Source organism: Sporothrix schenckii, assembly GCF_000961545.1.
Source record: "Sporothrix schenckii 1099-18 chromosome Unknown Cont44, whole genome shotgun sequence".
Taxonomy (NCBI): domain Eukaryota; kingdom Fungi; phylum Ascomycota; class Sordariomycetes; order Ophiostomatales; family Ophiostomataceae; genus Sporothrix; species Sporothrix schenckii.
The window spans coordinates 3178953-3193982 of NW_015971145.1; the positions used below are offsets into that span (position 1 = coordinate 3178953).

The 15030-nt window shown below is 54.3% G+C and overlaps 7 protein-coding genes across 7 annotated transcripts; 5 read left to right on the forward strand and 2 right to left on the reverse strand.

Moving 5' to 3' along the window:
- Positions 1-40: 40 nt before the first annotated feature.
- SPSK_09616 (uncharacterized protein) lies at positions 41-980 on the reverse strand (the record flags this gene model as incomplete). The annotated part of the gene is made up of 2 exons (XM_016736188.1): positions 41-324; positions 404-980. The coding sequence occupies 2 exons, from the start codon at positions 978-980 to the stop codon at positions 41-43; spliced, it is 861 nt and encodes a 286-aa protein (XP_016587763.1).
- Positions 981-2032: 1052 nt separating this feature from the next.
- Positions 2033-3673, forward strand: SPSK_09055 (uncharacterized protein; the record flags this gene model as incomplete). The annotated part of the gene is made up of 1 exon (XM_016735636.1): positions 2033-3673. One exon carries the CDS (start codon positions 2033-2035, stop codon positions 3671-3673), a length of 1641 nt encoding a protein of 546 aa, XP_016587764.1.
- Positions 3674-3892: 219 nt separating this feature from the next.
- On the reverse strand, positions 3893-4582 carry SPSK_09800 (uncharacterized protein; the record flags this gene model as incomplete). The annotated part of the gene is made up of 1 exon (XM_016736370.1): positions 3893-4582. One exon carries the CDS (start codon positions 4580-4582, stop codon positions 3893-3895), a length of 690 nt encoding a protein of 229 aa, XP_016587765.1.
- A 2060-nt stretch (positions 4583-6642) lies between these two features.
- SPSK_08836 (uncharacterized protein) lies at positions 6643-8579 on the forward strand (the record flags this gene model as incomplete). Its single annotated transcript, XM_016735422.1, has 2 exons — positions 6643-7093; positions 7279-8579. The coding sequence occupies 2 exons, from the start codon at positions 6643-6645 to the stop codon at positions 8577-8579; spliced, it is 1752 nt and encodes a 583-aa protein (XP_016587766.1).
- Positions 8580-9420: 841 nt separating this feature from the next.
- Positions 9421-10064, forward strand: SPSK_11012 (uncharacterized protein; the record flags this gene model as incomplete). The annotated part of the gene is made up of 2 exons (XM_016737233.1): positions 9421-9629; positions 9710-10064. 2 exons carry the CDS (start codon positions 9421-9423, stop codon positions 10062-10064), a joined length of 564 nt encoding a protein of 187 aa, XP_016587767.1.
- A 320-nt stretch (positions 10065-10384) lies between these two features.
- SPSK_09829 (uncharacterized protein) lies at positions 10385-11044 on the forward strand (the record flags this gene model as incomplete). The annotated part of the gene is made up of 2 exons (XM_016736398.1): positions 10385-10423; positions 10541-11044. 2 exons carry the CDS (start codon positions 10385-10387, stop codon positions 11042-11044), a joined length of 543 nt encoding a protein of 180 aa, XP_016587768.1.
- Positions 11045-11640: 596 nt separating this feature from the next.
- SPSK_09354 (uncharacterized protein) lies at positions 11641-12879 on the forward strand (the record flags this gene model as incomplete). Its single annotated transcript, XM_016735928.1, has 1 exon — positions 11641-12879. The coding sequence occupies one exon, from the start codon at positions 11641-11643 to the stop codon at positions 12877-12879; it is 1239 nt and encodes a 412-aa protein (XP_016587769.1).
- Between the last annotated feature and the right edge of the window lie 2151 nt (positions 12880-15030).

Sequence of the window (15030 nt, forward strand, 5' to 3'; positions counted from 1 at the left end):
TTTGTCAACAAACGAAAGGAGATGAGCGCTGGCGCACACGCTAACACAGCAAAGAACGTACGTCAATGTTTGCGAGACAGGCCACAGTGGCAATGGTGGAGTCGCTGACGCACGCCGGTGCGTCCGAAATGCTCTCGTTGATAGCCGCAATGGACTTCAGCAGATAGCTTGCGTCTTCCGCGGCATCCGCTGTCGAGGTGCTGGGGAACCGTGCGGAGGCGTAGAACAACGTCATAAAGAGCCAGGCAGGGTCGCTGCTGCACGAGCGCCGCCACACATCGTCGGCGTCGGCGTGAACCGACGTTCGAATGGCGGCAAATGCATCTAGGCAGGAATGGCATTTCTAGTTAGCAAAATGAGAGGCAGACGTCCGCCTTCCAGTCGTCAAGAGGAGAGTGCTTACTCTGCTGCAAAAGCATGAGAGTTCGTGGCGTGGGCGGGATGGGAAGACAGGCGAACGGGTCGATGCTGCCGTCGAGCCAGGTCCTGATCTCGGGGGACCTGGAGGCAGGAAATGCAATGCTGTTGTCTGCAGCCGGCCATTCCTCCATGTCCTGGTCCAAAATCGACAGAGTCGTCCCGCCGCCCTCCGTGCCCCTATCGCTCCTGGCACTCTCACGTCTCCTCGTCGCGTCATCACTCGGGCCGCTTCCCGAAAGCGATGGCTCGAGGGACGAAGGACTCGAAAGCACGCCGGGTTCCAGATCGGTGGCAGCCGTTGCCGCCGCCAAAGACGCGCCAGTTGAAAAGGCCCGGATCGAGCTGTTATCAGAGACGCCGTCTTTGCGTGTTTTTGTGCGCTCTTGGCGTTTGTACCTGCGCATCACATGCGATCGGACCGTTGTATTTGTGGCCCGCCAGCCCTTTGCAGGTTTGCCCGTCGTGTTGACGAAACAAATCTCCTGGTCCTGCGCCATTGCGGTGCTTCTGCCTGTCGCCGGCGGTGGCGACGTGCTGGCGACGGATTGTTGCGAAGCCATCCTGATTGCCTAATGTGCCCTTCTTGCATGCCGTGCCATCCTGGTGGATGCGCGTCTGCGTACGTGCCGGGCAGATGGTTTTGGAAATGTAACGGGATTGTGATGTGTGAGCGGCAGCGAACAAAGGACGAATTGGCTGCGGGGGAGTGAGCGTGGCCTGGTTCTTGTTCTTTGAACATGCTCACCTCCCCCAGCACCTGTCCCTGGTCCTGGTACTGCCAGTGTTTACCGCTAACCTAATTGGTGTGGCCAGAACTGGCCTGCCCCCGGACAGAATGGGACTAAAGATTTGCTAGCGGAAAGCGAACTGGTGGACGCGGAGAGGGGAAGCGAAATGGGCAGGGCATAGTCGAGTTCAAGATGCATCAGGCATCCGCTCTTTCTATCATTGCTTCCCCGGTTTAGACGGCGACTACTCCCCGTCAGCCGTCGTTGCCAGCGATGCCCTCGGGCCTGTTCGTGCTGTCGGCGCCGTACTGTCCGTCGCCGGTCTTCTCTCGAAGCAGTCGCTTTTTCTGTCTCCTTCTCCATCTGCATCTACAAGTTATATGCTAGCATCTATTGTCATTTTCTCTTCAATGTTTCCACAGCCCTTTTTATCCACGTGCTTCCCTTCTCCTTTCATAGAAATGGAGAATATTAGCATATACTTGCTTCCGTCACGTAATTTGCGCGGCGATAATTATTACCACGGTAAAAAAAAAAAAAAAAAAAATAGTCGTGTCACTGCAACACGAATGTGATAGCGTTGCATGCTCCTCCCGTATCCGCGCCCATGTGACCCCTCACTTCGGGTGCAGTCGAGTACCCTCCAGGGAAGTCCGTCTTGGTGCTTACTACTGACGTGTTTTAGCTCTGTCCCGTCCTGCCGTGCTACATTGCCCTTCACCTTGGCCAAATTGCTACCGCTGCGTTGGGCGCTTTTTAAGATGAAGTGAAATAAAATACAAACACGAAATGCAAAACATGAACACGACTCGAGCTGGCCAGCTTGCTGGCACCTCATCTTCATCCTGCGCCTCTGACGCTCCTCGCGTTCTCCTTCATCCAACATGAAGCGGCTCTATCCCAAAGCCACCCAGAACCGTCTGCGCTTCGGCCAACACGGCTTCCAACATACCCATGCCTTTCTCAGGGCCGTGCTGACCAACTTCGTCTTGCTGCAGCTGCTGTTTCTTGGCTTGTTCTGTTATATATTTGGCTCGTTGTTCCAGCAGACCCAGCACACGCACAACTTGACCATTTTGTTTGTCGACTACGACCAGGGCGCCATCGGGCGCGCCGTGCGCACCGCCTACGCATCCCTTGCCAGCGACAGCTTCCCCACGCTGGTCGAGCAGCCGCCCAGCGCGTATCCCGCGCCGGCGGCCGACTTGGCCACCGCCGTCTGCGCCACCGACTACTGGGCCGCGCTGTACGTGGCCGCGGGCGCGTCCGCCCGGCTGCAGGCGGCGTTGCGCGACAGCAACAGCACAGCGGCCCAAAACTACAACGCGACCGATGCGCTCTTTTATACGTGGGACGAGGCGCGCTACCCGACGGTCGAGGACCCGGCGGTGGCCGGCAGCCTCCAGACGCTCGCCGACGACGCGCGCGGGGCCTACGTCGCCGCCGACAACGGATCGCTGGTGCCCTGGCCCCTGGGCAGCCCGGCGGCGGCCGCCGTCCTCGTCACCCCCTGGACGCTCACCGCGACGGACCTGCAGCCGACGCCGCAGGGCTCGCGTGCCATCTACAACACGCTCGTCATCATCCTGATCCTGATCCAGGAGTTCTTCTACCTGGGCACCATCAACGGCCTCTACGCCAGCTTCCACATCTACAGCCGCATCCACCCGGCGCGCGTCATCGCCGTGCGCACCGGCAACTCGCTGGCATACACGTGCGTGGGCGCGCTGTGCACGGTGGGCGCCATCTGGGCCTTCCGCGCCGGCTGGCCCGTCGGCGGCGCGCAGTTCGCCGAGTCGTGGATGGCGCTGTGGCTGTTTGCGCACCTCAACTTTTTGACGCTCGACGTCTTCACCGTCTGGCTGCCGCTGCCCTACGTGCCCATGGCGCTGATCTCGTGGGTCGTCGTCAACGTGACGTCCATCCTGTTGCCGTTTGAGCTGTCGCCGGCCTTTTACCGCGTCGGCTACGCGCTGCCCGCGCACAACGTCTACCAGGTGCTGCTGGACGTGTGGTCCCTCGGCTGCAACCGGCCGCAGCTGCACATCGCGCTGCCCGTGCTCTTTGCCTGGGAGGTCGCCTCGTTCATCCTGAGCGCCCTCGGCGTCTACCGGCGGTCCCACTACGCGGCGCTGGCGGATGAGGCGCAGGCGCGGGAGCTGCGGGAGCGTGTGGACGCGGCCCTTGCGCTGAAGCAAACCCCGGCCGAGGAGGAGGCGGCGACGGCCACGACGGCGGACAAGGAGGGGACAGTCCCGGCAGGCCCCAGCCCGGCAGCAGCACGTGCGCCAGACGCAGCGTCGCGCACTGCCACCCGCCGAGACAACCAGGCACTGCGCCGGGAAGTCACGCAAGCCATCAGCCGTGAAAACCAACAGATCCAGAGGGAGCAGCAGCTGGCCGGCCGGATGTGTCGGTTTGGGCCGTCGTTTGACCTGGCATTTGGGCCGGGCGCTGATGATAGTAGACGTAGTAGCGATATCGATGAAGGCGACGACGGGGAGCAAGTAGAGGATAGGCCGTGAAGTTGGTTGCAGTCCGCATCAGGGGGTTTTGTGAGAACGCATTTGATGAACAGCAGCCTTGTCAGAATATTCGTGTCTGATTTTGGATAGTACGACATAGACGTGATCGTAATACAAGCAAGTCACACTAATCTAACAAAACCCCATCCTCCTTCACAAATAACACATCTTCTCTGGCAACCCACCGGCATACAGCCACAAAACATCGCAATGACGTGATTAGCTCGTCGTCTTCTTAGCCAGACCGTTCAAGGCGTCGTTCTCCACCAGCATCTCGTCGTATCCCTGCAAGGCGACGTGCACCAAGCTGGCAGCAAGATCGGGCAGGAGGATCGCATTGGCCACCACGCCCACCAACCACGCCCGCACGACGGCGCCTGCAGGCTGCACAAAGCCGGGTCGGGTGACAAACACCTCAAAGCCGGAACCCGCTTTCGCCTTGCCCAGTTCGAGCAGCTTGTTTTCGAGCTCGCCGCGCATGCGACGATTCTCCGCCAAGAACAACAGGCGCCGCTCCGGGTCCTTTTCGGGCAGAGCACCGCTCAGATAGACGAAACGGAAATGCGTCTGCGCTTGTGCGGCTGGTCGTGCTCCGTGTAGGTCGGCAAACATGCGTGCTGTGGAAATGGCGTACTCGAGGTTGATCTTGCGGTTGAGCTCCGGCGGCCGTACGGGCACGTTCGAGCCCAGGCAATAGATGCATGCGTCGGCCTCCGCGAGTTGCGCCACCAGCTCCGAGGGGAACGACGTGAAGTCGTCGTGCAGGATCACCTGGAGCTTCGGATCGGTGGCGATCTCTGGGGCGCGGCGCGCGAGCGCGACAACGGACGTGATGGCCGGGTTGGCCAAACATTGACGCAGGACTTCGCCGCCAATGTAGCCTGTACTACCCGTGACAATGACACGCATGGCTGGAGGGAGAAGGCGTCGCCGCCGGCGGAATGGGTGTTGCAGAAATGTAGTTGAATAGTCGTGCGTGTCGTATCCGCGGCTTGGAGTCTGTCCTCTTGAGGTTCAAAACCGCATCGTTTTATCTTTTCTTGTTTTATTGATTCAAGCGGACTTTATTATTGAACCGTACTGCTCGGTGACGGGACCCGGAGTTTTCAACAACGCCGTTTTTCTTCGTCAGCGGACGCAGTGTTATGTCTCCGAAGGCGAACATTAGTTTCCGACAATGAGCACGTAGACAAGTAGATTGATCCGGCCCGACGGCAACGGGCGTACTCTCGAAGCCCTGTCAAGGTCACGTGGTTTTCGCACGCACCGAGTGCCAAGCCGGCAACGGGCTGCCCTGCCCGAATTTGATTACTCCCCGCGAAAGCGCCAATTTCCTGGGCTTCCTCCTGGCCACATCCGTTCGCTCGACTTATTTGCCACGTACGCCGGGCGCCGGGCACCGTCTGGCATGGAACCAGAGGATCGCTGCCCGCTCTGCCGTGCCGGACTTTGCTCAGGCCGACCACCGCCAGTCCGCATCATCCCCTACGGCAGCCATCCGAAGCCGGCGTTTCGAGACTAGAAAAAAAGAAAAATATAAGGTTTTGTCAATATAATCTCTCTCATGTAATGTACTGCGACCTTACTGTCTCACCAGGTAATAGTCTGTCAAGGACCGTAAAGGCATCATAGCCGGAAACGTACACAGAAACACTCTCAATTCGTTTATGGCGAAAAGTTGTAAGAGGTGTAAATGGTATTCTATTATGTTTTTCAGTTGAAGGATTGACATACTCTAATGAGGACATTCGCGAAGCAAAAGACAGTGACTGGCCATGGTGCTCGCCCGTCGCCATGTAAAAGCAGAATGGCAACAGCATATGGGAATGGAATTAAGATGCAGGACTTGGTTGAATGATTCTGGCAAATCAAACCGATGGGCGTGCCATGTCTTCAACATGACGACGTGTTCGCTCGCACCCTGCACAAAGGCGGGTGACTGTCAGCTGGACAAAGCCATGCAGCCAGGCTACCGTGGGGGCCAAAAACAACATCGTCCCCGCTGTTGCCTGACGACGTCTTTACTGACGATGTGAACTGGGTGGTTGTCGCTGCAAACACTCTACATTGTCGATGCTTGGTGTTTTGTATATTTGACATCTGAGCGCCACACATAACCGCGGACTGTCAGTGGCTCATTGCATCTTGCACTGTTCAACCACGGCCACTAGGGGCAGACATTCGGCATGTGACTTTACACGCTCCTCAGTATCGTTCAAGTCACAGACGAGGCGGCAGATGCGACTAGCATCGCACACTCCTCAGTATGTCAACGCAAGCTACAATCGCGAGACCCGCCGCGAGAACTATTGTTGTCGCCCTCGATGCGTGCTGCGTCTTGTGTCGACGCCAACTTCCCAGATCGACGACAGACCATTGCATCGGTCGACCACTGCGGAACGATGGTACTGGCCTAATCGAACAGTGGGAGCTCGACGTTATTGGGTGTCCGTACCGTACAATCCCGTCTCCTTTGTGCAACACCGCTGCTGTTCTATCTCCCAACTGACCGTTTGCAATCGCACAGTTTTCAACACGTCATCATCCGACAATGCCGCCTCTGGGCCACGCTTGCGGCCTGTCTCTGTCTTCGTCTTCCGGGCTGACCTGGGCACAAGCACATGGCCGATCCGTTACCCCTACTTTGATCACACGTAGAGGTTGCGGCGCAAAGTTGAAAATGATACAAAAGATACAAAAGATACAATGGATGCAACGAATCACCTGTTGTTCGTCTTCATTGCCCCTCGACCCAGCGAAAATATCATGAGTTTCAGCGTGCAACGGCCGCTGTTCTATGCCCACACGTGCTGTTGGAAAGTTGCAAGGGCATTGAGTCGGACGAATACGAACGACAAGTGGTCCTTCTCAGGGCTGTATTGGTTAGCCCAGCAGACGAAGGCAATCTTGCCACAGCTTTGTGACAACACCGAATATTCCCAGGCGCTCAGCAGCTTTCGGCAGTCGAGATGTGGACCACCGCATCCCCTCCGACCATTCTGAACAGCTTGCTCGCTCAGGCCGCATCCAAGCTGCCGCTTGAACTCCAGGCGCAAGTGACGAGAAGCGTGCAAGGTGGGCTTGTTTCGTCGCTTCTCCGAACCTGTGAGACCATCTCTGCGATTGCGTCATTCCTGCCACCAAGTCTGTCGGCACATTTGAATTCTCCCCCGACAATGCGCTTATACCAGGAGCGCGTTTTGGACCGCGAACCGACACCAACGAACCCGACAAATATAATCAGCACAGACAAGCATGTACCTGTCTGCGGCTACCTTGTTGCTCGTGGAATCCGTCTATTTGGCCATTCATATCTCCATAGGGTATCGTTCTTAGCACAAGATCAAGGCGTGGAAAAATCACGGACGCGGAAACGGAAGCGAGAGCGTAAAGACGAGGATTGCGATAGCAGCTACAACGGTACGCTCCCAGATACACTCGGCGAATTCCGCTTTCCTGTGCAGAGTGGAATACCCATTATTAGTGCCATAGTCAGGCTAGGTCCACTCGGCGTGCAGTCTATAACACTGCGATATGAAGACCGCTCTGGTCGTCTGTATTGAGATATCAAGTGACAAAAGCAAAAGACTTTTCTGGACGACAAGGATGCCTGCAGACGGTCTTTTTGGACTGTCTGGCATCAGGTCTCGTCGCAAACCGAGACGACACTAAACTGTTGCACATCCGGTCTGACTCGACCGACGACAGCCCCGACCAAAATCGAGATCGAGTGTGGCCGTCACGATCGCTCTGGAACACGGACACCGTGCCTGCATATGATGACCTCACGATTGTGGACACAGAACACTTCCCTGGATACCTACCGCACCATCCTGGCCGCCGCCTCTGTCACTACTTGCCATTGGAACTCGAGGGTGCATATGCCACGGGGCTAACGGTGTACTGCATTGTCGACGGGGTGGCAGGGATGACGGCGCACTTTGGCGGGGATGGCATTGCGGCTGCAGACCGGCAACGGCACATTGGATGTCGATGCGGCATACCCGTCCACCTGCCGCTGGCATCGAAAACGGGCGAGCGCATCGTCTTTTTGGGCATGCTGGCAATCGAAGACAGGAGCAAACGGGCATATAGAGGTCCGGCGCTGGTGGCCGCGACCAACCGGGGGAACAAGGTCCTTTTTGGGAACTTTGAAATTGCTTTTACACGCACGACCACGTCTCGCATGCTGACGTCAGACAGCACACTCCAAACTCCAGTCCTCGGTATCTTCACCGATGTGCTGACGGCCGAGGGCTGTTGCTGGAAGAGCATTGGCGTCCACACGCCCGAGACACCAATGGCAACGGCAACGCAGCGCCCGTCCAGGTTGTTCGTAGCCCGCTTTCCTTATCCGCCGCCGCCGGAGCGTGTCGATGAGCGCTTTAATAAATTGCACGCTCTTTTCAGCTCGGCCACGCTGGACAGCGGTTCCATTGTGCGCCTACGTGTCCGGCGACGGGTCATGGCAGGCGACCGGGCCCCCCGCTGCCTTGGTCTACGTATCGAATTTGACAGTGGCCGCACGTCCATCTTGGGTCAATGGGAGCCGCCAGTTATGGACGCAGCGGACACGACAAATACACCGACATCGTCACCGACAATTACGGACATTTTTCCAGCTGGTTCAGCCGACCCCGCCTCCTCGCTCTGTGCCGCCATCACGTTTCACTTTACACCGGACGGCACCTACGTAACCGACATTGTCGTCGGCAACCATGCCTCCGGCCCCTTTGACGCGGTTGTGTCCCAGGGGGAGCACTTTGTATGGTGGTTCTCTGAAGCTGGCGACTTGGTCCACACTTGGGAGCCCACGTACATCAGTGCCAGGTTTCCCGATCCCTTGGGCAATGGCTTCCACCAGGGACCCGTCTGGAGCATGGACTCAAAGTCTCGTGACGACTGAGCATCGTACAGCCGTGGAACTGATAAAACTCGTGGTTGAGCAAAGAAGAAGAAGAAGCCAAAGAAGAAGATTTATGAAAGAAAACATGAAAAGGTATGCACAAGGGCAGGGAACAGGAATGACATTATGGGCTTCATGTTTGAATAAGGCATGGTCTGCCAAGCGATTTGAGGTAATTCAATGCTACTGGGGGTGTCTTTACAACAGCCTCCCCAAATAAACATATCTCCCTGTTTGGGAGTCCAGTTAGAGCACAAAGCACTGTGGCAATCTCCGTTGATCTCTCATGACATGAAATTCAAAAAACAAACCGCATCTGGTAAACGAAAGGAACACTGCATGACTTGAAAACGTGGATCGTTTGCTCCGATCAGAGCGTGTTGCGCGTTGAAGAATGTGCGGGGAAAAAAAATGATGCTTCTGAAATTGGACGCTTCTTTCCCAGCTCTTTGCTCGACTTGGGCATATGTTGCTGTGCTGCCCCAGCTCTATTGCTACGTTGGTTGGTCGGGTGGGAGCTGCTATTGGATTATTGCTGTTTTGCCCCTAATTTCGCATCGAGACTATTGACACACTATTACCGCCAGCCCCATAGTGAACCTTGAATATTGGCGCCGGACACAGATTCCGGAGTGAAAAGCAGACCAACAGGCCAACATTGAAACAAATTCCATGCGTAATAAAGAATCGATTTCGCTACAGAGCAACGGTATTTCATTAAATACCATCCCTTCTCGCTTCATGACTACGGAGTACTGCGGGTTTTGCTTCTTCTTCTGCCTTGTGTGTCCTTCGTTTGATTTTCACCGTCGCCGTGATTCTCCAACCTATTTGTCCAACCATGGTCCAACTCACGGCCTTCGCTCTCGCCTTGGCAGCCTTCACCCTCGGTGCCCAAGCCGGCCCCTGTGCGACTTGCAACCCGGTAAATATTATTCAGGACGGCAGCTTCGAGGACGCCTCTTCCACTGCGTGGACGTTTGACAGCGGTGTCACGGTCCAGACCGACGCTCCCGGGGCCGACTATTCCGTCAGCGGCACAAACTACGTGTAAGCCAACCCAGCCAGATCACCGTAACCAACTCTATCTTTCAGCGCACCGGCTCTAACACATCGCTCTCGTTCAACAGGAGCTTCAACATCGCCCAACGGGAAGACCGCCAGCGATATAGCATCTCCCAGCAGTTGACGGGACTCAAGCCGAACCAGCCATACACGCTGCAGTTTACCTGGGAACTTACCGACGCCAGTGGCATTTACGACGGTGGCGTTGATATCCAGACGCAACTGGACGGCGTCCAAGTTGATTTTATCGGCTCTTCGGGTCGCGGGCCCTTGGACCAGGTCACGCTGCACACCGTGACCATCACGCCCACGTCGTCCACTCCCGTCTTGCGGATTAGCTGTGGCGGCGGTGGAAACTACTACTACGGTGCGACCATAGCGATTGATGACATTAGTCTGGGGAAGCTTTGCGCTCAGTGAGATAGGGCGGAGAAGCCAAAGTTACTTTTTTATTCTTCTTCTTGTTTGTGTCCTTTCAAACGGGCTTCATTTCGGGCCTGCATGTGCCTAGCCGTGCAAGACCTAGCGAGTCTTTTTTTCTAAAAAAAAAATAATAAATAAATAAAATAAAAAATAAACGATAAAATTTCGTTGAAAAATCGCTACAGCTGTACTGAGAAGGCGAGGATATCAGACTAACAAGCAGTTTCTTTGGAAGTTTGCTTCGTATGCAGAAAGGAAATTGCACTGTTTATGTGCCACAACTCCCAAGCAACTTACGTAGGTTTCATCTTTCTCTGATGACAAGATCTCATGGCGACCGGGAATCAAAGGCAAAGGTAAAAAAAAAAAAATCAGACAACTCTTTTGGTCTTGTTCTTAGTACTCATGGCCCAGGGCCATCCCATTGAGTTCCACCGCAACCGCCCATAAATAGCGGGCGTCCCTAAATCAAGCTACCACTGGGTGGCCGGCTGGGGGGGACCGCGGGCGAAGGCGTCAGCGACAGCCAGACCGTGATTCAAACGGCTTTGGCGTTCCGTGACTTTCAATTTGCAATAGAATCGCCGACGGGGCCCGAGTACTGCAGCTTCTTGAAGAGCCTCCTGCCACGGCCCGATCCCAACGAGCTTTGCGTATTTACACATGGCGACGTGTATCCCGGGAACATCACGGTCGACATTGACCCGACTAACCCGACCGAGTATGTAGTAACGGGTATCATTGACTGGGAAGAGAGTGGCTTCTATCCAGCATGGTTCGAGGCGACCAATGTGTTGTACAACTTCAAAGAATACTATGATGAACCCAAGGGCCGGAATGGCCTGGAAGACTGGTGGCGGTACGTTCCACGGTGCATTGCCCCTGCCAGCTACCCGACCGAGTGGGCGATCGGCCGGTTACTCTGCACGTGGCAGATGAAACTTTGCTTGCGCCTCGCATACAAGTTGGGCCGCTGAATTACTGTCAAATGCCCACAGGGTGCTGTCTCGCATAGCGGAAAGATCCTGGGACCAGCGAATAACCGCTGCTTCCTTTTTCCTCGTCTGATTATACATTTTTGGGTAATCATTTGGTCCAATATTACTATCGTGACTCCGTAACCAGAAGTTCATGAGCAGTGACATTTCACATGAGCTTCTAGCGGCGGATGACTGCGTTTATCTATTGTTGGCAATTCAGAGTAAGGCTTTTGCCTCTTGAATCTCATAAAAGGAAACGTCGAGAGGAGACAAAAAAAAACCCCGAAAATTTTACTTGCCATTTCTTAATTTATTTTATTATATATTGTATTTTCTTCATTTTCATTGTCAATTCAACTCACTGTCGAATCAATTACGTTGCATTTTGTCGAGTTCTGTCCAAAGCATAGACATCGCAATATCTTGGCATCAGCCTTGATGTGGTGCGGGGTCAACTCGGCTCCTGAACTCAATCTGTTTTGTATCGCCGGTGCCTCTACACACCCTGACATTCTCAACACCAGACTCTGGCTCCGAACGTTACCACTGCCATCTACCCCCAACCGTGCGGCCAACTGTCCAAGACTGCTACCATGGACGGCGACAACAGCGATTACGACTACGACCGCTCTGACTCTGACGACGAATCCGAGGCAGAGGATGAACACCGAGAACGTCTGCTACGCAACAGCGTGGCATCCCGCCCAGCCCCGCCGCGCAAGCTCGGCGACCAGAAGACGGATGCGCCGGAATTTGTCAAATTCGTAGCCGGCCTGCACAGCGACACCGTACGTTTCTTGTCCCTCATGTGGAGCCGTGCCTATGACTGGCCGCAGGAAGTGGTCGACATGTACGACAGGGACGGCGGGGGCGGCACGAAGAACGCCCTGGAGAACATGGGCACAGGGCAGGTGGGCGACATATTGCACGGCCGCAGAATTGTATACAATGCGCTGCAGAACATTGCAGAGGGGCTCAATCTGAGCGCGAAGCTCATGAGTCGAGCAGCGCCTAGACATCCGGGCCACGGGGCCGCAAACAAAAGCACAGACGTCGATACAGGCACGAGCACGACCTTCCACTGCTTTGGAAAACTCCCGGCGGAACTTCAGCGCGCAATATGGGACACGGCGTGCCAGCCAATTCCCTGTGGCCACTACTACGACTCAATTCGGCCCAAGAACGACGATGGATCCTGGCGACCGCTGGATGTCCCGGAAGAGGCCGACGACACCGACGACTTAGGCGACGTGATGACCGTCCCCCAATACCACCTACGACACCCTAGCGCCCATTGGCTGTCCGACCAGGGACTGTGGAGCGCTTGCTGGGCCTCCCGTGCGGCCATGAAACGGGCATACGTGCACTGGGACGTCGTCATGGCGGCGCCACTGCCGAATGACGCGGGTCCAGACGCGATACCCGGCTTTACGTCCTTGTCTTCGACCGATCCACGCTGTTTCTTCAAGCCCTCTGTAGAGATCGTCTCGGTGCCTATTGTCAAGCCGGGGACGGCGGTCGGAGTCGACGAAGGCGACGAAGGCGACGGAGGCGAAGGTGATGATAATGATGAGGGACTCAGCGCGTTTGCATTGCAACAGCTGCGTGACACCGCTCTGAAACACACATCAGACGGCAAATTCGACTCCTACCACAGAGAAGTAGCCCATCCCATGGAAACCTACTATCGGGACGTCACTGCACGCAACCGGCAATGGGCCACTGTACGACGACAGATTCTGGGCGCCGGGCGGCATATGCTCGAACATGGACTGCGCGTGGACGAAGAGGACTTGTTGATGGCGATACAGGAAAAGGCCAGAAAGTGTTGATCCGCGAAAGACGGAAGCCTGTGATGTGCTCGCTTTATTAATCACTGCGATACACCAGAGATGCCATTCTCCTGCGTTTGTTATTCACTCTTCTGTTGTTCACTCGCCTTTTGTCTCCGTTTGCACTGCTTCACTACTCCACACCATCTTGCATTCATCGCCGCATCCGTTTGCATTTGGCTGTTGTCTGACTTCTTTGTATTTAAACAATTTTGATCTCCGTTTGACGGACGCAAACTCAACCTCTTTCTTTTTCTCGCAAATTTTGCAGAGTCCAAACATGGACAATGGCCACACTGCACGCCCCCTGCGTATCGTCGACAATAGGGACCACTAACGTTGCCGAAGCCGACTTTTCTGGGCAATGAGCCGTCGCAGAAAAGAGACTATGACAAACTCCTGAACCATTGTTCACCACAATAAGAACGACACCCACAATGAACATATGATTTATGGGTAGGGTCAACGACGTCCACTCACTGTCCAGAAGGATACTAAGCAAATGGCAGCACATGGGGATTATCACCTCTCCTACAATGGGTGCCATGCAGGACCTGTCCGAGTTCCACGTGAACAGACGAAGTCAGCAGAAATGAAGCAACACCATCGAGAGCTGGCATACATTAGTGAACGTCATGCACAGCATCGTCTACAGGCACAAACAATTCACACAAATCTCTTTGTTTGAATTCATTACATCAAAGACCATCGACCTTAAACATCGTCGCAGCAGCCATCAATTAAAGCAAATAAGCGTTTCAAGCGGACCAATATCCAGACACACAACACTTTTCTGGCTGTCGGCAGTGTACGATGGACGACTAAGCAGCTCTCGGTAGAAACATGCAGATGGAATGGAGCCATTGAGTATGACATGTGCCGTTAAATAAATTTCGGCAAGCAATCCGTATGAAAATGGGATTCAAATTCACCAGGGAGGTGCATGTATCATGGAGATCAGGGGATTGACAACACACATGGCACATATTGTCATTCACTTTCACACGGCAGTTCTGCAACGTCTGTACGGCCACATTTTGGTTGACTTTTCTCCAACGGTATTATGGAAATGCGTAGGGAGGGCATAACATGAGCAAGGGCGTAGTTCTATTTAGAAGTTAACGAGCCAATGTTAAATCGTTGGGCATTGTATTCTCATAAATGGAAACAAAAGGAGCGAGGAAGATACATAGGATTCCGTCACTTATGATTGATTAACGTGCAGAGCCACAATGTATGTACACCAAGAAGCAGTGATAGGCCAGTGAGGGATTCGTTGCGGGTGTATAGATAACGTCTTTTATTATTGTTGCTGCCGAGCATACAAATAGGAAAGCAAAGAGGCGAAAAAAAGAAGAAATATTCTTTGCTGGAAAGGAGCGATCAGCTTGTGGTGCCTAAGGAAGGAGCGGGTGGGGTATACCATCGCCACGTCACCTTAAGGTCTCAGAAGAACAAATCGAATATCATGAAACAAAGCTCTAATCATATGACTTTGTAGTCATGCATGTTCCAGATATTGATTCATGTCTCTGCAGAGTCGAGTGCGTGGCATGGCAATTGGTGTGCGGTGTAACTCCGTGTTTGCCCCTAAGCTATCGAGTACCGGTTGATTTTGATTGGTTGAATTTGTTTTGGATTGACCTCGAATTTGTCGCCTCCCATTGTTTACATCGTAGATTTCGCAGTTGCTGGTCTTTTCGTCTGCTGTGATATGCTTCGTCATCGACTGTGTTCTGTCAATCAGATCAGCGAGGGATATTAATCCCAGTCTCTTTTCCTGCTCGTTGTCATGTGTAACATATGTTCACGCTACATTCACGACACCCCAATATATCTGACAAGCAACAGACAAAAGGAGCATAGTATGCGTTTCCAGCAAAGAATAGTCTGGTAGATTGCCAGACTGTCGGGTCTGGCGTTGGGGGAGACCTGGGACGCCGTGGTCATTCACTAATCTTCTCCCGGAGCCGCACCATGATTTTTGAGCCTTGTGCTACGTGAGCCGTGGAAAACAAAGTGCAGAGTTATATAATGCATTTTTTGATACCGTTTTCAGATCCTTGATATTGTGCCATCTGTATTTCGTTCTCTCCCATTTGTTCCTCCTTCTCTCATTTCATCTTCCCCTCATCTCCTCCCCTCGTCATG